Source organism: Phoenix dactylifera, chromosome 6 (genome assembly GCF_051530095.1).
Source record: "Phoenix dactylifera cultivar Ajwa chromosome 6, Ajwa_hap1_PhDact_Kaust_v1.1, whole genome shotgun sequence".
In the NCBI taxonomy this organism is placed as follows: domain Eukaryota; kingdom Viridiplantae; phylum Streptophyta; class Magnoliopsida; order Arecales; family Arecaceae; genus Phoenix; species Phoenix dactylifera.
The window spans coordinates 34,367,975-34,390,481 of NC_143195.1; the positions used below are offsets into that span (position 1 = coordinate 34,367,975).

A 22,507-nucleotide genomic window follows, 5' to 3' on the forward strand; every position below is an offset into this window, starting at 1 on the left:
TTATTATATTTTTTTTGGGAGTGCAATGGTAGGTTTTTTATATAAAATTATAGTACCCTATTAAATGAGGAGTAAAGCATAACTATACAAGACTGTATTTTGTTCAAATATAGGACTTGCATATGGCTTTGAAATAAGTTTCATAGCTGCAGAATAGTTTTCGACAGATAAGCATAATTTAGTAATGGTATAACAAATATAACTATTTTATTAGAGGAATGTCATAAACTATTTTTTACCATAAATATCTATGCCTATATGTTACTTTTCATGTAAAATTTTCATACAACAATTATTCAGAAAAAATTGTAGCTAGACAAAAATCAAAATAATTTATTATACAACTAAACCTATCTTTTTAATCCTCATAAAATCTATTTAACGGAACCTAATCGATCATTTAGGCAATTAAATAAAAATAAAACGAGGATGTAAATAATCATTAAAAAAAACGCATCCCAAGATTGGCATTATCGTTATCCACCTGACCCTTAAAATTCGTGCACGTCAGAGGGCATGTCACGTGCATCATACGTGCTCAGCAGCGACGCCGCGGCTCGAGCCCACCGAAGAGCGAAGGACGGAAGTCGGATTCGGATCCGGACACCGAATCACGTGGCGTCCAGACCGACCAAATCAATCAATCAATCACCGCCGTTCAGTAATAATAGGCGATGGTGGGGCCCAGCGGCCCACGGAGATGCTTAGACCCCACTCGACAAACACGTGCCCTCCGGTATCCCCCCCGTCACCAGGAGCCGTCCGTTCCACCCCTCCGTTCCAAAATCCGACGGTCAACGTCAACTCGCACCTTCTGTTCAACTCTTTGGCCGTTAGATCTAGGCCATAGACACGTGACCTCCATCGAAGGATCTGCGACGCAGGTAAGGGCGCTGTTATCACCTAACCTTCTATTTTGGCTCGGTGGAGGGCGCGGTGGGACAGCTCACGGTCGGTAGTTGTCGCAGAGAGACCGCCCTTTTCGTTTCGAGGATCGAGAGGGAGAGGAAGAGGGAGAGAGAGATGGCTTCTTCGATTTGAGACCAAGAAAAGAAGAATAGCTTGCGGCCGAGGATTCCTCTCTTTCCCCTCTCTAGCTCTCTCCTTCTCTCCCGTTCCATTTTTCCCTTCTATTTCTTGCCATTGTCGCCTTTTGATGCTATCTCTCTTTGATTGGAAGGATTTTCTTTTCCCTCTATTATCGCTTGAATCGTTTCTTTTTCAATGGGTTGCGGGAGAATCCTGTGGATTCTGTAAGATGTGAAGGATTCGGCCGTTGGAATTGGGGAATTCGTGTTTGTGTGTTGGGATTTGAGATTGGATCAGGGAAATCGGGGATTTGGGGGATGTATATTGAGGAATTAGCCGAGGGTGAGTCGGGGAGCGGTGGAGGAGGAGGAGGAGGGGAAGATGAATCATCGGTTGCTGGGGTTAATGGCAAGAAGGTTGGATTATTGGATGCGAAGAGGGCTATGGTTGGGGTTGGGGCTCGGGTTCTCTTCTATCCGACTCTTTTGTATAATGTCCTTCGGAATAAGATCCAGTCCGAGTTTCGTTGGTGGGATGAGGTCGACCAGGTTTGTGTAATTCTCTCTTTAGCTCCTTCTCATGCTGCATTTTTTTCTTTTGGGATTTTTGTTAATTTTATTATATCGGTTTTTCCCCTCCCTCTTTCGATGCCTGATTATAGCTATTTATATGCGTATAATCATCTCCTGTTTGCCTATCAAGAATTGTTGGATTGTAGATGCAATAAATATATGATTTTGTTATAGATCCATCAAGCTTGAAATGTCCTGATATTTATCATTGAGAAATTTATTGTCGAGAAAATACTTCTTGGAAAAACAATTTGAATCCGCATTGTTTTATTAGAACCCATGTATTTATTTGCAGCGCACAAAATTGAAGATTAATGTCTCGTTGCTATGATGGTAAATTCATACTTGTTAGCACAAAGAAATAAAATAGAAAATTATTGAGGGAAAGATTTTAAGTTTCAGTAGTTAGGATTGTCGTTTATGAGATTTAGAGTGATTATAGGGAGGTGCTACATTGGGAAAAGTGAGAGGTACACTCTTCTTTTCTGAAGTTGTTTGCTTCATGGAGGGAGTTCAAATAACTGTGAGGGTGGGAGACATGTACTCTTTTTTAAAGCTTTTAATTAGGGGAGGAACGTGGATTTCGGTATTAATGCATATCTAGCGATGGATGCCGGGCAGAAGTCAGTAAGCAATATGAAACAAAAATCATGAAAATATTCAATTCAATCATATTTTGGTTGATTGCTGTCCTGTCATGGTCTGTGGATAATGTTTTCGATATTGAGTTAAATGTTGCAGCAAGTTGGCTTTTATTTAAAAAATCAATAACAAAGTTAATTGGGAGAAAGAGTCAGCCATTACAGGTAAATTATTATTTTCCTCAGACCTCAATAAAGGGGGTTAAAAAAGAGGCTGATTAGTAAACCTTTGAATTTGAAACAAAAGCTTTCTGAATTAATCTTTATACATAAATGAATACTAAAAGAAAAAAACATGTGAAAACTAAGTCAAAAGTTATCAGTGTTATGGTTGGGGTTGTAAACGTATGATGTGGAACCGACCAGAACATGACCTTATTCAATCCAAAGTGAAGTCATTTAGATCAGGCTCAGTTTTTACTTGTTTCAAATGTGGCTCAGATATGGTTTTAAGAAGTATGTGTTGTTATTTGTAATTTCATAGTTCTTCATGGATTTGTGTTCTTAATGATTATTTATATGTGCTTATTATTTATCTTTTGTGGAATGGGTTTTTGAAAATGCTTCAATGTTTTAACGGTTGTTGGTTTCTTTTGCAATATATGTGTTTTATTATTTTATTATTATTATTTTTTTGACCTGATATAACCCAAAAAACCCAGTTGGGCCGCAAAATAAAGTTGAAACTTGATCAAACCTACCAGAATGTAAATGAATTGGGATCAGAATCAACAATTTGACCCTTCAAATGTGGATCAGCTGGAGCATGCCAAAATCCAATCCAGCCCAACCCATTTGCCTAGATGAGTTTGAACTTCATTAGCTTAACATTCTTGATAAGGTTCTAAAATTTTGTTCAATACATTTGTTTTCTAAATGGTGAAAATGCACAATAATATATCCTACCATACCTGAGTCATAATATTAGAGTACATGTTATGTAATAAAAAAATACAAGATTTTCCCTTCTCTTTCATTGGTAGCTAAACTAATAGGATTGTGTATTTAACCCATGAACAGCATAATATAATGTGGAAGATATGCACATCAGATGAGTCCCCTGCTTGTTGCATTTTCTTCGCTTTATAGTTTATATTAGCCTTACCTGTGAGTCTTATGGTGCTTTTGGAGAGCCTTATCTCGAAGCATGAGGTGTGGCAAACCTTAGATATGCCTCTATAGACAATACTATAAACTTCTCTCTCTCTTCTCTCTCTTGTTTATTGGAATTAATAGAACATGAAGTTGAATTGATCAGTCATGTATGGGACCTTCTTAGTCTTATGTCTTCTCACAAAATAGGCTCACAGTGGAGCTTCTTAAAAAGTATGCCAATCTCTGATTTTCGTTCCTGTTTGATTAACCAACATAACTATTGACTTCCCTAGTTGAGATTATTCTATTCATTTTTTACTCTTTTATTTATATAGTTAAAACTATAGAATGGTTAAACTAAATGATCAAAAGGATGGCCCAGTATGCAAGGTTCGAGGAAGGTCAGATGTATGCAACCTTACTATTGCGTCAAGGCTCATCCTTGATATGGTTCACAAATGATTAAGGTTGGAAAAACATGTATCATTACCTAAACACCTAAGATACACTAAATTTTAAATACATAGCATGGTTATCAAATAGCGTAGGTGACCCCAAGTGATAGATGCTCTCTTAGCTTCTGCGATAGCCGTGGTGATTAGGTGACTGTCCAGATGATAGAGGGAGATACCTTGATTGTTGTCAACCACGATGCAAGCCTTGTTGGCCCCTACTGAGCACTGATTGAGGCTCTATAGGAGTGGAGAGTGGAGATCAGTAGGTTTGATGAGTCGGCCTAGGTTAGATCTCTGATAATAGAGTGGCAGTTTCAAAGTGGATCACCCCTAATGGATGTCATTTGATGGATATAATAATATTGTCCTTACTAGCAATGAACCAACAAAATCATAGAATTTAGGCAGTCGATTTGTGATGTATGAAAGCAAAGAAATTGGACGGTAATATTATCCTTATTTAGTTCGCACATGGTTTCTATGGTTAAAAGCATTCAAAATGAGTGGCTACAGTTGGACGGTAAAGAATCAGGAGTGAACATGGTTTTCCTTTTTTCCTCCACATGTGCTTTGTTATTATATGACTTTTTTTTTAGACTAATGTATCTGCCATCAGTTTTTACTGTTAGGTGCTGTTCCATTCCCTAGTGATGTTCCTTGCTTAAAGCAACTTGGTGTTTGTGGAGTTATCACATTAAATGAACCATATGAGACTTTGGTCCCTACATCACTATATCTTGTAAGTACTTTATTTTCTGTTGCCCTTAATTTATATGCATCATATAAATTTATTTGCAAGGCATCTTGCTATTCTCCTTATCTGTTGACATTTTGTTATGTGACAGAGTAAATTTTACATTGGTTGAGAAAGGTAACACAAAGGAAAAGGATGATTTGGTTATATTGGTTCTGTGTGTACCTACAGGCCCTTGAATTCAGCAACACATAGAGGAATCGCAGCCTTCAAGAGGATTTGGAGCTACCGCAGCTTACTATATTGATCACAATCTGAAATTATATAATCTTGAATTTAACATGATATTTGATGTCCTGCCTTTGGCAACCGATGTTTTAAAAACTGTACCGTTCATCAAACCAGAAAAGGGGCAGGTCATGGGTCGCTAGTTAAACCGTTGGGTTGAGCAGAATTGAATCATGATATCATGATGATGCAATAAATATTATTAGTTGCTAATTAGTTATATATAAAAAATAGATTAAAGTTTTATATCAAAATTGTAAAAGAATTCATGCAAACAAAAGACAAAGAATAATAAAATGGATAAAAGCAATCAGCATTACAATATCAAGGTTGAGCTTCAACAAATAAATCATGATACTGTTTCAACTTCAGATTCATGTTGAACTCATTGCCACAAAGAACTTGTTACTAACAAACCAGTATTACAATTACATAACTGAGCTTGTATCACACCCAGTATCATATCAACCGGGGTGAGATTTGTCATAAAATACCCATCAGTTTAACCCTGACTGGATCGTTAAAAAGAGGGCGGGGCAAAATAAGAATAAGTAAATAAGGGCAGATTGATATACCTAGAGCCAAACTTCGAGGTTGATATTGTTGTACTGCACCATTTTGCTGAATCAGAGCAAAAAGAAGGGCATCTACTAATCGGGAAATCTCAAGAATCAAATGGTGAGCGGGAGAAGACACATTTGGGATTTTGAAGACTGCTTTCCCTATTTGGAACCGACTTGAAACAAAATAAGGGAAATAGATAATACTTACAGATCCAAAACAAAGAATGAACTCAAGAAAGAAAAAGCGGGACGAGAAAGATATAAAGAATGTGTTTTTTTGGCATTATAGAGGTCGAGGATTAGGATCTGAGCCTCTCAATTGCTGAAGAGGGAAGAGAGATCTGAGTGAAGAGGATGCCCATGGCAGTGGTGGATTGTTTGAATCCGAGGGCCCAGATTCCCCTAGGATGAAATCAGATTGGTGGAGCAAAATGCTATTCCCTGCAATGAAGAAGGGTTAGAGAATGGGGAGAGAAAGAGAGAGAGCACAGGGGAGGGGTGTGTTGCTGCTGCATGCCAGCCTGCCACCAAAGAGCAGGAGAGGGTGGGAAGTTGTTGCCCGTTATTTGCCATCATGCTCCAGTGAACAAGGATACGAGGTGACAAGGTGTTGCTGTTGCCCATAGACCTGCCACCATGCTCTGATGAGTGATGTGGAGGGAGTGAAAGGGAGATGACAGGAAGAGAGAGGGACTTAAAGGTATACTTGTGCTGGTTGGTAGCTGGGGAGGAGGCTTCAATTGATCGTTCTCTTTGAATTTTAATCTCTCACCCCCCCCCCCCCCCCCCCCCTCTTTTTTTTGCTACAATGGATGACTCATACATTTCTAGTGTAAATACATCCAAAAAAGTCAAAAAATAACAAATTAGGGGGCACTCTAAGCTTTTGTTGTTTCCATCTCTTGGAATTTGCTTCCAGTTTATTGGTATTTCATCTTGTTTCTTGATAGTGTTATTTTCACCCTTAGTGGCTATGACTGTTTTCTTTGATGACTTAAGTAATTTGGTCATTTTTCTTCTCTAGTAAGTAGAAGGCAATTCATTATATTCATTGGTTGTATATGAATTTAATAATACATTTTTTGGAATGCGTTTTCTTTTAAATATTATTGTAGGCTCATGGGATTCGACATTTGGTGATACCAACAAGAGATTACCTCTTTGCCCCATCATTTGGAGATATATGTCGAGCTGTAGACTTCATCCATGGTAGGCATTTGCCTTGTTCAACTTTAACATGCATATCAGATAAATTTATCTTCAATGTTGCCTTAGTTATGATGTAATTGTCCTTTAGTGTCGTGGGATTGTTGGATTTAGACCTGATATGTGAGGTCCTGTTCACTGATTTACCAACATTTAATAACTTACAGATCCGTTAGTATGCAAAAGCTATTTGAGATTCCTTTTCAAGAAGTTACAATATATATTACTAATTTTGTAATTCTTGACATATAGAAGTTAATGGTATTTTTTAGCATCTTATGTCTATATCAGGAATCCTGGTTGTGTTGTTTCATTTAGAAGTTAATGACATTACCGTAACTACTAGTGTCATATTGTCTGTTTTTTTCAATTATATAATCTGATGCTCTGTTTTGTCACCTGCTCCATGCGCATGCACCAGCATTCAAACCTCAACTAGTGGACATCATTTTGCTATTTAATGAAGCATGTATACATGCATGCACAATGCATATTTAGTAATAAAAAGAAATGATGAAATGAGCTGGAAGGAAAATTAAGACCTCACATAAATGTTGTGTGTATCTCACAAACAGAAAATGTCAAAATATATGATACAAATATAAAAAAAATTTATCAAGCACAGATTGCCATCTTTCTCATTGAGTCTTTTTTGCTCCTGATTAAACATAAAATAGATGGAGATATTTGTTGGTGAGACACTTGTTAGGAATCACAAGATCAAGTGTGGTGGACTGGTGGAGGTAGGAGATGGTATTGGTGTTTTTTGAGGGAGGGAATGCTTCTTTTTTTAGAATATAATGAATCCTTATTTTGACCTCTATCGAATCGAATCGCGCCAAAAATTGTAATCCAATAAATAAAGGTTTCGCAAGCGAATATTGACTCTTTCATTCATAGGGTTAGTCAATTCATGAACCTCTCATAAGAAAGAAATTTTTTCTTGGTTCATTCCGCCATCCCACCCAATGAATTATTAGGATTCAAGTCAAACATTTATTTACCGCGTTCTCTTTCTCTTTTTTTTTCACCGGAAAAGAAAAGGAAAGAGAACACGGAGCAATATAGGCATGTTGCTAGGGTTATTGGACCGGTCAACCGTTGAGTCCAACCAATATTTTTTCTCATGTTGAGCCACATTAAATGTTAATTCCATAACCTTACCATGATCGGCAATCAAAGTGGATCCACGAAAATTTAGCAGATACGCATGATTCCCCAAGCGGATCCATAACAAACTATCAGTTCAGCATTTAATGCACGCCACAGCCTTGGAAAGCCAACCAGAGTCTGCCAAATCAGCAAACATCGCCATCTCACGTAAATCTCCACCACGTGGCGCTTTAGAGAGGAGCCATCTCATAAGAGCAATGAAATGTGGCACCCACCTCCCGCGCTGCCATAAAGAAGCTTCAGTTTAAAAGATCATGGTAAATTACACCTACCACTGCCCTCTTAGTCATACACCTACCACTGCCCTCCTAGTCATACAGATCTTCCGATACAACATATAGCATAAGAACAACCTAAAACACATTAAGCTAGGTCAACTGCTCTCGACCATGGCGAAGAACCCGATCTAAATCGAGCAGGTTTTACATGAAGATTTTGTTCGGCATATTCTATTTGATACTGGTAGGAGAAAAATCCGACTCGGTATTATTAAAAAAAAGGGCAAGCAGAACCAAGTCAAGATGATATGGATCACTCCTCCAAATTTAAGAATACGACCGATACGATTGATTGGCCTGTGCGCTTCTCTTATTACTTTTTTGTATCCCTCTGTTCCTCGGATACAATTTGATCCTTCTACAGCCAAATCTCAAAAGGAAGAAAATAAGCTATGTTCAAAATGATCAATAAAAATGATCGGGAGTAATGATTGAATGCCGTGTAGAGTTTATAAAGTAGAGTGAGTGATCATTGCTTGGAGACTTGATGGATGGGAGTCTCCTATAGCGACATGCCATGGTTGGACCCTGCGCTGGTTGAGCATCGTTTGATCCTCTTAGAAGGAGTCAAGTCTGTGATAGAAAAGCTACAAAAAGTCCATCCGCAACTTGAATGAAAGTCAAGTCAAAGAAGAAATCTACTAACTAATCGGTGTAAACTTCTCAGCTCTCCTACGATTAGACGTAGTGTCATTTCTGAAACTCCTTTGTGAAAAGAGAACAACTCCTTTGCATCAGTTACCTTTCAAGGCTTTGGCGCTTTTGTCAAAAAGTCCTAAGACCAGTAATGCCGTATCTAGAGAGATAAGCGGAGTAAGGGCCTAAAGATTGTCGTACTTTCTCTTCTGCAATCATCATGGTAAGCTTAAGTGCTTAAATAGTGTGTATTTTCAATCGTAACCAGCCCTTACCGCGATCATCCTTTACTGGCTAGACCGAGGAGAGAGGAACAAAAGACTCTTGATTTTAAGCTTGTTGTATAGTTTCGATAGTAACAGCTTCTCCAACAAGGTCTCTCGAGCCTCGGGCGCAGTTGAAGAAAGATTCTCTTTCGGTTTGTCTTTGTTGGATTTCTTTTTCGTCTGCTTCTGGGGTGCGTCTGTGTCAGCGATGGCTGTCTGCTCTTTAGGGCGACAATCCTTGCTCGAAACACTGAAGCGGTGAGTATCCTGGGCTGTTTGATTAGCATTGCGCTCTGCCAGTGCTCGCTCTAACCCACCCGTTTGCCAACGAAGATAGCATGGCGAAAGAGGAAACTGGGGTCGTATGCAAAGCATATTTTTCGTCACCCTTAGCGAGTAAGACTGTCTACTTTTCAGACTCCCGTTTTGACGCCGGCGAAGGTTCAAATGGGACTTCCTGAGATGAGGATTGAGGAGCCAGTGAGGTTCTCCTTCCATTGTCTGAACTTTTTGTGCCTCGTCCCAGAATACGTTCTTATACTCGTCTTCCACTATAGGAAATTCGTAGACGTCTTCAAATGTGGCGTAAGTAATAAGGGCTCTTCCTTTATGTCTTCCTTTATGGAGAGTATTGATGCCAAATTTATCATTTATGTGGGATAAATGGGCACCTGGTTCCTGATTACTACTGACATATAGCATTATAACCAAAATTAAGTCTTGGAATCAAGCACCATACTGATATCTTTCTATACAGTATAGTATTTTCCTATATCAGCCCGTGGTACATTACTGGAGTTGATAGAACACACATACCATGTGTCAGTTTAGTAGTATACTGAGAAAACCCTGCTCCCCCACCCACTCCCATACAAAAGGAAAAAAAAAGAGCTCGGTTTGGATTGGTACTTAAAACCTTGATTAAAGGTTTTTTTTTAATAAGATTTGTTTGGAAAACCAATGGGAAATTTGGAAGAAAAATTTGCAGACCCAAAGCCAAAACACACTTTCCGATATAGATGACACGATAAGTTTTTCTGCCTATGTTTTGCAATAATGCCATCAAACCTTTTTGGTTTTTCACTTTTCATATTTTCCCATGCTTACTAGCTGAGTTGGACCTCTGTTCTTTGGGATTGAGCTGTGAAAAATTTTTGCATGTTTTTTGGTTGATTTCTTTATATTGTTTTGTAAGTTGAACTTATGTATTTATGTGGACTCTATGAAGAGAACGCATCCAGTGGGAAAACAACATATGTTCACTGTAAAGCAGGTCGAGGGCGCAGCACAACCATTGTTCTCTGTTACCTGGTTTGTCATGCATTTAGCTCTTTAATGGTGACATGTGTGATTGTAAAATCTTTATTAATAGAATTTTATCTTTCAGGTGCAACATAGGCAGATGACACCTAGTGCAGCATATGCATATGTCAGATTAAGCAGGCCAAGAGTTCTTTTAACTTCTTCACAGTGGCAGGTAACTCATTATAACATCTGCAGGTTCTTGATAAATATTATTTTTCAGTCATCTTTATCATCATCAGTTATTTTAGACACTCTAGTCTTCTCTCTTTTATCCATTATGAAGATAAATCTTATTGGTTCTTCTTTATCAAATTATGGTTTGCTATTTAATTAGTGGATCAAGCCTTCCTTGATAAATCACCAAACAGATTAAACAAATCAGATTGTTGTCCCCTACATGTGTATTAATTTGCATTTTAGCAGGTTTTCAGAATAATTCTAACTGTGCATATAACTTATCTAATAGTTACACACAAGTTGACTTGCTTGGCTGTTCAGAACTGAGACATATGTTTATCAGTATATATTTTGTAAAAACCTTTTTCCTTCTCCTCACTTTTTTTTTCCTTTGGAAAGGGCGGTGGTAGTAGTGATAGATAACATTTAGAATTACGGTTATAAGCACTTTATAATCTGTTTCTTATTTTTTGGGGAAATTATTGGAACACACTCTGAACTTAGGGTTGTTTTCACTTATTACCTTTCAAGTTTAAAAAGTTTTGATCTAGTTCCTGAAGTTACTTAGATGGTTAAATATGGTCCTGCCATCCGTCTCCATTTACTTGAGCTTATGGACTTGTATCATGTGATTGTCGTATGACAATCTCCATATTAAAACATCCTTGACTAAGATAAGGCCTTGCTCAGCAAAGGGGTTTGGTGCTTCTCAGGCTCCTGAGTTTTTGAAGTGGTGGCAGGAAGGGCACCACAATGCTGGAGCATGCCAATCATAGTAAATAAATTAAAGAAACCCCAACAGTACAAAACTTTGAAAAAGAAAAATCCATAAATTAGAAAAACTAAGTAGGGGAAAGGGAAAAGAAGGCTTAGATTCATCTTTTTTTCTGCAACTAATAAATCAAAACAGCTGTAAATAGTTGCCTGTAGAAGAACAGCAGCAGACCATCCAAGATTGCCTAGCCGTTGCAAAACCCTCATTAAGGAATCATCACAGCCTCCTCATATAGAACCCAAAAGCAAAACAAAGAAGAAGAGCAGAAGCAAGTTTATAAAAAGGACTTTTCCTTGTGGTGGGAATGTTGGAAGAGATCGAGGGAGAAGACAGGGAGGAGGCAGAGCTGAAGCTAATGGAGGACCAAATAGATTCGGTCATCATGGTGGGAGAAGTGCTTCAGAAAGATGCAGTCTTCGTCTTGATTCTGACACCATGCCCTTGGCTATGTCAATATCTCCATTCCATGGTTTCCACCAGCTAAGTAGTCGTGGAGCCTTTGCTGGATCTGCAACATGGGAAAAAGAAGAACTAATGGTACTGACAGAGATTGGGTTAGACCTGGCAACAGAGAGGGTCTAGGGGGTGACAAGCTCCTCCTTGGTGGCTTGATCCTTGTTATAGACGTCCTCCACATTTCTGTCAACAGTGGACTTGGGATCCATATCGAGCACCAATGGCCCATCCCCTCTAATCTCCTTCAGCGTGCTTTCCATTGGCACTCCTCTCACCTTCCCATCTCTCCCTCCTCTCTTGCAGTATTGCACCACCACCGCCTATGCTTATATACCCAAAAAAATCCAAAAACCTCCCTCCATTGCTCTCCATTGTCAGGGGAACCCTTGGCCCCGCAGCAGTCATGCAATAGTTGGACGGCTAGATCCCTGTCGAGGAGGATATTGTGCCCCCTTCCTTGGCCACCTTGACACCGTTCGCGAGCTCAGCCATTGCCTACAAGACGGTTACAACATTTGCCAGAATGTAGCCAAGGGTTGCTGCTTCCTTGCCCAGGCCAACGCTTGGTAGCTCGCTGCCGCCCTCCTGTCTGCCCCCCTGGCCATTACAGATCGTTGGGGATTATGATGGGAAGATGAGAAAGATAATTTCTGTCAAGGGATTCTGTGATCGAATGCCACCAGACTAGGCAGAATTTCTCAATATGAGCGGCATTCCAAGTAGTATAGATCCTGTATTACTCAAATCTTTCTTAGAGAAAGGTGGCTTAACTAGATGTTACCAGATGCTTCTTTATAAGAAAGCGCTTTGTCTTACCTATGAATTCATCCTAGTTGGGATAACTTATCCCAAGGATAATTTATAATCCCGGTTAACTTTTCCCAACTTCAGTTAACTTATTAGAAATTTTTAAATATGGAAAAGGTAATTTTGTCCTCTTAGATGGTGTCTTAACCATGTTGGGCGTCAGGTGGGCTCGGGCCATATAAGTAACTTCAAGGATAGATTGAAAGTTTTTAAACTCAAGGGGTACTAAGTGAAAACAACCCTAAGGTGTCATCTGGTAATGTTTCCTTTTTTCCTTGTAGGACTGGTTTGTACTACAAAACAAGCTTCCATTTAATTTGTCATGAGTAACTCAAGCCGGCGAATTTTACTTATTCACTAGCTCACACTAAGCGACTAAATCTTGGTTTTAGAACTTGATTTCAGCTTTGATTTTTGGGCAGGTCAAATGCATTTCGTTTTTTCAGTAGTATCAACTTGAGTTTCTGTAGTTTTGACCCAAGAATAATGAAAATATACAAAAATAAAAAATTAGCAGAATGTTAGATTACAAGTCAAATTACTTCTTATTTCAAAAATATTACACTGATTGGACCGTTGAGTTTATTGTTTTGGTGGTAGCATGCTGAAAACATATATGTATGTATGGCATGCGCGCTCACATGTATGTATGCCACTTTTTTTCCTTTTTAAAGCATAAAAGCATTATATTGTTTTTGAGTGTGATTCATCATTTTATTATTTGATGACAATGTACTGCATATAATTTAAATGCTTATTAATTTAAGATTTAAGATAGCGAATCCTATATAAAAAAAATTACTATAACTTTCTTTAGGGTCCAATTCACAGTACCTACAAATTGCTAAACTTGTAAAGTCCAATCTTAATCTTGGGAAAATTCTTGGAATTTGAATAAATGATGGTGGCATTGATTATCCATATATGCAATTGATTTGACCCATAAGCAAGTTTTCAATGAAACTCCAAAAGCTGCTGGTTCCAACTGATTTTGCTTTTGGTTCCAACCGATGAAACTCCAAAAATTTTTGATTTTACCTATATATGTTTTAGATTGGTTCCAACTGACACTGGTTTTGTTTTTGGTTTTGCCTTTGGAATTCTGGCTGAAACTTAACATTGCTTCAAATCTATCACCATGGGGGATAACCTTTGCTATTCTTTTGGGAGAAATATGCTTCAGTGTATTTCAAAATCCAAATCTGTATATCAAAATCTAGCTGATTTTATTTGTAGTGCTACCAATTCTGACAAGCCACTTGGATTTTCATGGAATGCATTTTGTTGCCACTTTTAGATGCTCTACTCAGAAGGCCCTCATTTACGATATAGCTCCTAAGATGTGAGTTTTGAATTATTTACTCGTGAGCTCCTTACCCTGGGTTATTTGCAAGTTGTTGGGATGCCTTTGTGGAGGAGGTGAAAGCTAAATTTCAATGATAAACATATTGTTTTGGAGGACAGGGTTTTAAAATGTCAGAGACCAAATTGAGCTTGACTATTAAAAAGAATAGAAGGAAAAAGGGCTTGTAAACTAGTTAAATCAAGAAAAAGTGTGTGAGATGCAGTTTTAGTGTCTTTCTATTCAAGTGGTTGGTTGCAAAATCTGATGAAGGGAGAGTTTCTTTTCTTTCTCTCTTTAGCAAATTAATCTGCAAAGCAAGCGATGGGAATGGTTTTGTCATCATTCCCACAGGCTTGGTGAGGAGCATAGCAATTGGCTTCAGGTACTTGTTAGGTTGACCATATTGTTTGAGTGTTGGAAATGTACAATTCTAAGTATCAGCACAATGAGGAGGGTTTGAATTAATGACAAGCAACTGGGAAGGGAGAAGACTATAATAGTGTCTCAAAGATATTTCCCAATGCTTGTTCTTGTCAACATTGTGCACTTGCATTATCAGGAGGTAGATTAAGTACCTTGATGGTCTTACTATAGGAAACTTAGAGCTTAATAGTTAGGTTAGGCCATTTTCAGGGTACGTTGTGTCTAATAATTTGCAGTTGCTGGAGTTGGTTACCTTGGACTGTTTATCATCTTACATAGAGATTGTCTTATTGTGCCTGTTTTATTCACACAGTTTGAGACATTATTTCACACCTGAGCCATGAGGGTTTTTGTGAAATCACTTTGGTGCATGGTCATGTCCTAAAGTGTTAAGTACCTTTTATTGAAGAGTTTTTCTTGTGGCCTCTTCATACTTATTAGCATGTATATCCTTTTCCAAAATTAAACTCTACCAATAATCCATCAAAAGTGGCTTAAGGAACTGCCAACCTAGCTTAGTTGAAGCTGCTGCATCAAGGATGTGGGGCTTACTGTTCAGTGTTCACAAACTTGATGCGAATGGTTATGTGAGGATTCAAATTTATGGTGAAATACTGCACAAAACATTTAGTATATTTGAATTACTATACCCTAGTCTATCTGAATCTTGTTTGTTCTTTAAACCTTTAGATACATTGGTTGACCAATATGCATTGTATTTGATGCATCACTATTACATGATTCCAGTTCGGAACTGCCATGGATTTAACTAATTGCTACATAAATGTACTCATTCTTGTATTACTTGTTTGAGATACTACTTTATTGAAGCGTTAGAATTGGTCTGGTGATGTCAACTTTTGGTTTCAGGCAAAACTGTAGATCCTTTGAAATTGTGCAATGAAATCTCTACTGATTGTTCACAACTTCACACTAAGATGACTTGCATTCAAGAATCTTTTATCTTTGACATTTGCTTTTGGCATATGGTTTGCAGGCTGTCCAAGAGTACTACAGACTGAGGGTGAAGAAAACTGGAATATCTAGCTGTTTGGACAATCCAATTGTGAAGTCAGCGGTGCTAGTCACCACTCAAAAACTCGTGGCTTTTGATGACAGCTCCTTTGTGGTGGTATCCGAATCTGACCTTGATGGATATGATGGGGATGTTGCACCAAGCAATGTGGGGAATAGCATATGGGCAGAGCTTGGCCTAGTATACAGGGTGCAGTTAGCTGGCCAAGCAGCTTTTGCAAGGTTCTCATGTTTCTGGCTTCGGTGCCATGCTCATCAGGAGACACTGTTGACTGATAAGATTGGGAGGGAGAGCTGCTCCTTGGAAGCTGATCAGCTAGGAAATGGACATCCCTGTTTGTTGCAAGGAATGGTGGTGAAATTATAATCATGTCTTTTTTTTTTAATCCTTTTTTTTCTTGTGTCTTAATCTCCATAGGCCTTTGTGACAAGCTTTAGCATAGCTGGGAAAGCAGAATGAAAAAGACTGAGCTTCTTGTTGCATGCATGAGTACAGTTTGTACATATGAAATAAATTCTACAGCAATATGTAAAGAGATAATGAATAGCATTGTTCATACTGCATCCTCTTCCTTGTCACCTTGTGTATATCCAATGATCTAATATTGAGTTCGTGTCAACATTTTGTTTCGGGCATTCATAAACATACTCTCTAACTTTTACATTGTCTGAATGCCTGAGCTGTAGATGAGTTCGAAATAACTCATTTCAACTTTCTATTAATGTCACCGCTTGATTCAGTTTAGTGCTTGAAAAGGACACCACTCGTGTAGTTTGGGAGCTGCCTCCAAGTTGTTAACTTGTTCCCTGCAGCTGCTGCTGGGAGGTTAAATTCTTGTGAAAGCTTTAGTTTTTAGAGATGTCTGCCATTGTATTTGCTTTTATAATCAACCATGCACTATTTTATTTGGAAATGATGCAGAATAAAACTAGTATCATTGTCTTTGTAAATTTCAAGGAGAGACACCTGCCTCTCAATCCTAACCCAGACGCTTGAATGAGAAGGCTTGGTATATTAAAAATTGATATAGAAAAACTGTGGCCATGAGATATGAAGCCAGTTCTTTCACTGCCCTAGACCCGAAATTCCTACCATGAGTTTTCTGGCGGTCAGAATTTCCATGTATCCCCAACTGGCTTATGTTGTGGAAGCCAACATGAAACTCTAGATCATTTACTGTTTCAATGCAACAGTGTCATTATTTTGGCAGAGGATTCCAAATTCAGAACTGGCAAGGATCCAATCCTATGATCAAGCAATCGACCATTTGCTTTCAGTGGTGATGGTCGGAGCTCAATTTCTTTTGGCTTATACTCTTTGGCTAATATAGAAAGAAGGGAATGGCGAAAGTCTTAGAAACATTAGAGTGGAGCTTAGAGAGAATTTTGATGATCTGCAAAGCTTAAGGATTCTGGCACCTGAGGCTGTCATATATCTCGCAAGTTTGCAGATCTTTCTTCACAAATCACTCTCCTGGAAGCCCCCCGAACTAGACTTTCTCAAAGTGAATTTCGATGAGTTTGCTCGGCCTAATTCTGCAGGTGCTGTGTTTGTTATTCGAAATCAAATAGGCTGAGTACTATGTACTGCATCCATTCCGATCGCGACTAACTCTGTTCCCATGGCTGAATTTGTGGTGGCTTGGTATAGATGTAAAACAGTTACATCTAGGTTCCAAATTGATAAGATCATCTTGGAGGGAGGGAGATTCGAAGACCAGGGTGACATGGATAAATGGCAAGGAATGTTCGCGGCATCCAGCGTTGAGAACTATTTAGCATCTTTGTCCTACTTTGACTAATTTCTCCTACCTCCACGTTTTTTAGGAAAATAATCAGTGAGCAGACTGTTTGGCTAGCATTGCAAGCTTAATGTGTGTCTCAACATACATGTGATGGTGCACTAGTCTTGCCAGAAAATGCGATATGTTATAGCTGGTTCACTGTTAGGTTTAGATGTCGTGGCAACAATTAATAAAAGAAGCTATGAGGCAATTATGTTTGTTCTTTCATGCAGGATTAAAGAAGATATATTTTCAACTAAGAGAATGTAAAGAAAGGGGAAGAGGTTTGGTGTATACAAAGGTTCGATTAAGGCTAGGCTACCCCAAACCTGTACATATCCACACTGTAATTAATTTGGAACTTGATTTATCCAAAACGTGTTTGCTTGGGTGAGATTTGGATTAAGAAAATCTTACGTTATGCTGGCTTGAAGCCATGAAGGCTTATGCAACCAAAACCCAAACGGAGCCAACAATCCCGTACATAATCCGTTTTTACTGCTTGCAACCCAACCTTGTTAAACCTAACAACCTAGACATCATCTGAGATATCTATCTTGGTGCCTCCTTGCACGTATGAAGTTACCACTTCACTTCCTTCGGACTCATCCTTGCAAATAGCAATCCTACACCCAAATTCTAAGTTGCAGCAATGGATATAACTTTCAACTAATTTAACCTGACGTGATCCCTAAACTGTGCTCAGTTTAAATTTTAAAGTGCCAATGCTTGTTTATTATATACAATGCAGTGTGGCTCTTAACATTCTACTTGGATGTTACTTGCATGTTCATTCACCCCTCTTTCCCTCTCTATATGTTGTGATAAGAAAAACCCATCTAATAAAATCAGAAAATACAATATTATGAAACTAGAGAAGAATACTACCAGAATTTGTCGCCACCAGAATGATCCAACTGTGACTGGCTACTGTCATCACAGTGGTAAAATATAAATGGTCATGGGAGCATATTAATTATAACATCAACAGAGAGGAGAAATGGCATGATAGTTGCCTTAGATGCATTTTCTTTTACAGCTCATGGCTTCTCCTTTCCACCCACCATGAATACTAATTATGCGTGGAGTGGCCACCCTAAACTAATGGTGTACCATGTTAAGCCCTACAAACCCACCCCACCAATCCCTCGCAAATTGCGATCTCACTGTCCTCACAAGCCAAAAGTATCAATCACCACCTTCTCCTTCAAGACCCCTTCAGTTTTTTTCTTTTCCCAACACTCCATTAAAAGCCTCCAGCCATCTTTCTTGGTGTAACAATTCAGAATTTTACTAAAACAAAAAATAGCTATTTTTTTAATTTTTTAATTAAATATAAATATTTAAATTTTTTTAATAAATAATTAATATAGAACTATATATATATATATATATATATATATATCCAAGCAGACAGCAGGACCACATCTCCTTGGAGGCAGGCTCCGAATTTAGCGCTGGCCGCCGTGTCATTCCCCACTTAACACGGTGCATTTCCCACTGAACACGGTGCATGTCCCAATCATACTTTGAAACCACCGTCCTATTCAAGTACTCGACGGCAAATCCACCACCTTTAGCCCTGCTCGGATCGTGCCGATCGTGGTTTTAAAATAAACGGCTACGGTAACTGTTTCGTAACCCTGCCGCATGACATGCACGTAGCAGATATTAAATAAGTATTATTTTCCATTATGATAGTTTCCATGCAGCGGAAACGATTGTTATTAGTTGAAATATGTTATTTTTTAAAAAAAAATATTTTTAGATAATTACAAATAATATTTTATCGTAAATAAATCAATTCCGACTTTTTGGATGACCGTTGCATCAGCTAGGCTTAACTCGATAAATATGGAGTATTGCATGTGGTACAAGTGTCATCAATCTAACTCAGCTCCTTCCTTATCTCTCTCTCTCTCTCTCTCTTCTCTGTATAAAAAATGGTAGCTTTTCTTCACTCCTCTCAAGAAACTCCGAAGAATCACTTGGGTTCTCAGGTAACGATCCATCCGTGCATCCTCCCAGATCTGAAGCTTCCCATCCCCTCGTTGCATCATATTTCCCCGCCAAAAATGGAATTTTTCTGAGAAGACGCCGCTCCAAGAGCTAAGAAATGGAGAAGCACCGAAAAATCCAGATAGTTCTCGGCGTAATCTCTCCATTTCTTGTTCTGCTGCTACTCTACGCAATGTGCTGCTGTTTTCGGAGGAGATTCGGGTGGAGCAGGGAGAGGGAGTCGTTGGAGGGCGGGGGATTTGGGTGCGGCGAGGAGGAGGGGGAAAAGGAGGCGGAGGAGCTGACCAGGTTCGCCGGAGGGGAGCATCTGACCGTCCACGACATCCTGGACGCGCCGGGGGAGGTGGTGGGGAAGTCCAGCTACGCGACGCTCTACAGAGCCAGCCTCCAGCGGAGCGGCTCGGTGGTGCTGCTCCGGTTCGTCCGCCCGGCCTGCGTCGGCCGGACCCAGGACGTCCTCCTCGCGGTCCGGAAACTGGGGCACGTCCGCCACCCCAATCTGGTACCCATGCGAGCGCTGTATGCGGGGCCAAGAGGGGAGACGCTTTTCGTCCACCCGTTCTATTCCGTCGGGACTCTGTCGCAATTCCTTCGAGGTGAGTTGCTTGATTCCTTGGTGCTCTAAAGTTGATACTTTTGGCTGATTTTCGTACAAAGTTTGCAGCTTTGGGAGAAATTGAGTATGTCGATCGCAAAAACAAGACAAAAAAAAAGATTTTTTTTTGGAATTACTGAATGGGTTTTCTAAGTGTTGTGCTTGATTCGTTTGTCTGGACTATATGGTTCCACTTTCTCTTTGTTTGTTCTCAATGGCGTTTTCTTCTTCTTTTGATTCGTTTGTTTGAACTGTATAGTTTTAATTTCTCTTCTTCTATTTGCAATGTCACCGAATAGCAGCTCATTCTTTTGGTCTTTCCATTTAGAAGGTTACACCTCCCTTCTGTGAATTTAGAGAATGACATCCATAACATATTTTGAAAGTTCCAGGAAGGGAATAAGCATTGGGTTTTCGGGCTATAGCTTTGCCATAAGAGAAGAAGAAAAGGGGATAAAAACTTGCTTTTGGAAGAAGAAATGGATGAACTGGAATTGTCTGGAACTAAAATGTTCTGATGAATTTGTACTCTTTTGATTCTTATCGACTTGTTAATTAAATTAAGCTAGACTTCGATGTTCTCAAGCTGTTGTTTAGAGTAGGATCATTTTGGATTTTTTCTTAGTTTTGTTTCGATTAAACCGTTAATATGTCGCCTTCTGTGGTATTGGAGAAAGCCTATCTGATGTTTTTGTTCACTTTATGTCGTTAGATACCTGGCTGCAATGCTAGTCTCGTGGCACAAATTTTCTTGCCCTTTGATATCGAAAAATTGGCAGTTTGATCTCCTGTTTGTTTCCTGATTTCTCAAACTTAGCTCAATGAATCCAATCGTTAAAGGACTTATTGATTCATAAACCTCTACAGATGGAGCTGCTGAATCCCACAGATGGGAAGTCATTTATAAACTATCTCTGGGTATCGTCAAGGGACTCCATCACCTTCACACTGCCCTGCAGAGGCCTATTGTCCATGGCAACCTCAAGTCGAACAACATTTTGCTGGACGCCGATTTGCAGCCTCACCTCTCAGATTTTGGCCTGCACCTCCTCTTGAATCCGGCAGCAGTACAAGAAATGCTCGAAGCCTCTGCAGCTCGGGGCTACAAAGCCCCAGAACTGATTAAGATGAAGGACGCCAGCACACAGAGCGATATCTACAGCTTGGGGGTCGTCTTACTCGAGTTGCTTGCTCAGAAGGAAATTATGAACAACAAATTCTTGCATTCTCAAGATCTTCATCTGCCCACCTCCTTGAGAAACTTGGTTTGCGAGCACAAAGTCCCTGATGTGATGAACTCGGCCGAGCTCATCAACCAAAGTAAGAAGCAAAATTTCACTAACGAGGACAGTTTGCAGATGTTCTTTCAACTGGCAATGGCTTGTTGCTCTCCTACACCTGCCCTGAGACCGGATATCAAGTGCATTGTCAGAAGGCTCGAAGAAATTGGGCAGTGACATCTCCAACCTTGCACTAGTCTTTGAGGGAATTGGAATTTCGTGATGTTATGTTGATGAAGATGTCAAGAACCACAAGGATATTTGACACAGAAGGATGGCGACTAATTAAATCTTTCTTCTGAGCAACCTTATCTACATATGGCTTAGCAAAATGGCATGCCTTGTGGCCTTCGAATCAGAAGTCTCAGCAACTGGATGAGAGTGGTGGATTTCTCAGTGATCCATGTGGTGGTGGGGTTGGGTTTGTTTCTTTCTGAGGAACTAACAGTGCAACATACAAGTTGAACCACTCGCATGCATAGTTTTTTACAGATCAAATTGAGGAAGGACACGCCACAATCGGTGTGTAAAACAGAGACAGATCTTTTGGTGCTTGAAGAACTTTACTGTTGAACTCTTCTGAATGGCTGTTTGAGCTCCATTGAGAGATTGCTTCAGCTGTGACATCAGTTTACTGGTCATCTTTTAACTCAGATTCTTGGCTCACTTCTTGTGACCACTTTTATGTTTTTGGGATGCACTTACCATATGCTCACATACATGCATGGTTGAAGGGAGGAGTGAATTTACAAAGATTCCCTGTTAAACTTACACAGTTGAAGGTTTGTCTTTACAAAACATCATGACCTCGTCCTCATGGTTGTGTAAAATTATGTACTACTGTTGTTAATTACTTTACTGTAAGCTATGGTGTGGAAGAAGTTCATACTCATACTCAAAAGCTCTAATAAATGTTGTAAACTCTATCTGGTGGTCCTTTTTATTTGCCTCAATGCATGTAGTAAGTGATAGCTCACCTTTCCGTAGCTACATGTCACCAACTGTCTTCATTAACTTTGCCAACTGGATGCTGGGTTCACATAATTTGGTCGGCTTAATAAGCTTTCTTATTATAGTGGACAGATTACTAGTTATAAACTAGTCTTTAAAGAAAATATTCAGTTGGCTACTCCTAAGTTGGACAAGAATAATGTATATGAAATGGAGATCTCAGGCAGGGGTCCCAAGACTGGAGCTACGAGTTATTGTAATATTAAAAACGTAGTTCCCATGCCAATCAACAATTGCTTGGTTTCTGAAACATAATGAATTGCCAATTGTTGCTCTAGTTCTATTGTTGCCAGATTAGGTGGAAGCTGCAACCATGTTCCTTCCTCCTGTGCCGTGCCAGCTCTCCGAAGCTTTTATATTGACTTCGATCCCTGGAATAACTCTGCTGTTAGACCATTGTGAAGAATAATTTGCGTGCATTCGGATGTAGAACCACTTGATTTCAAATGACCATGTATGATTCTTGAAATTACAAGTCATGATTTTGCAATACTGAGTACTTGATTGTGCAGTGAAATCTGCTGAAGATTCTAAATTCATGAAATTTTACTCTCTCTATCAGCCAAAGCAACAAGGTCTGAAACAATGATTTATACTTA

The 22,507-nt window shown here is 39.2% G+C and overlaps 2 protein-coding genes across 3 annotated transcripts; both read left to right on the plus strand.

Moving 5' to 3' along the window:
- The first annotated feature begins 918 nt into the window (after positions 1–918).
- On the plus strand, positions 919–15,798 carry LOC103711674 (phosphatidylglycerophosphate phosphatase PTPMT2-like). 2 transcript variants are annotated; one of them, XM_039126490.3, is made up of 6 exons: positions 919–1,577; positions 4,409–4,531; positions 6,453–6,546; positions 10,125–10,207; positions 10,284–10,373; positions 15,182–15,798. In XM_039126490.3, the coding sequence occupies exons 1-6, from the start codon at positions 1,347–1,349 to the stop codon at positions 15,584–15,586; spliced, it is 1,026 nt and encodes a 341-aa protein (XP_038982418.3). In that variant the 5' UTR covers positions 919–1,346; the 3' UTR covers positions 15,587–15,798. The 2 variants fall into 2 exon arrangements, with proteins under 2 accessions (XP_038982418.3, XP_088579985.2); XM_088723859.2 differs by lacking the exons at positions 919–1,577; positions 4,409–4,531 and adding an exon at positions 4,718–6,037.
- A 3,082-nt stretch (positions 15,799–18,880) lies between these two features.
- LOC103704654 (putative kinase-like protein TMKL1) lies at positions 18,881–21,821 on the plus strand. Its single transcript, XM_039126491.3, has 2 exons — positions 18,881–19,618; positions 20,485–21,821. Exons 1-2 carry the CDS (start codon positions 19,120–19,122, stop codon positions 21,072–21,074), a joined length of 1,089 nt encoding a protein of 362 aa, XP_038982419.2. The 5' UTR covers positions 18,881–19,119; the 3' UTR covers positions 21,075–21,821.
- The last annotated feature ends 686 nt before the right edge of the window (positions 21,822–22,507 follow it).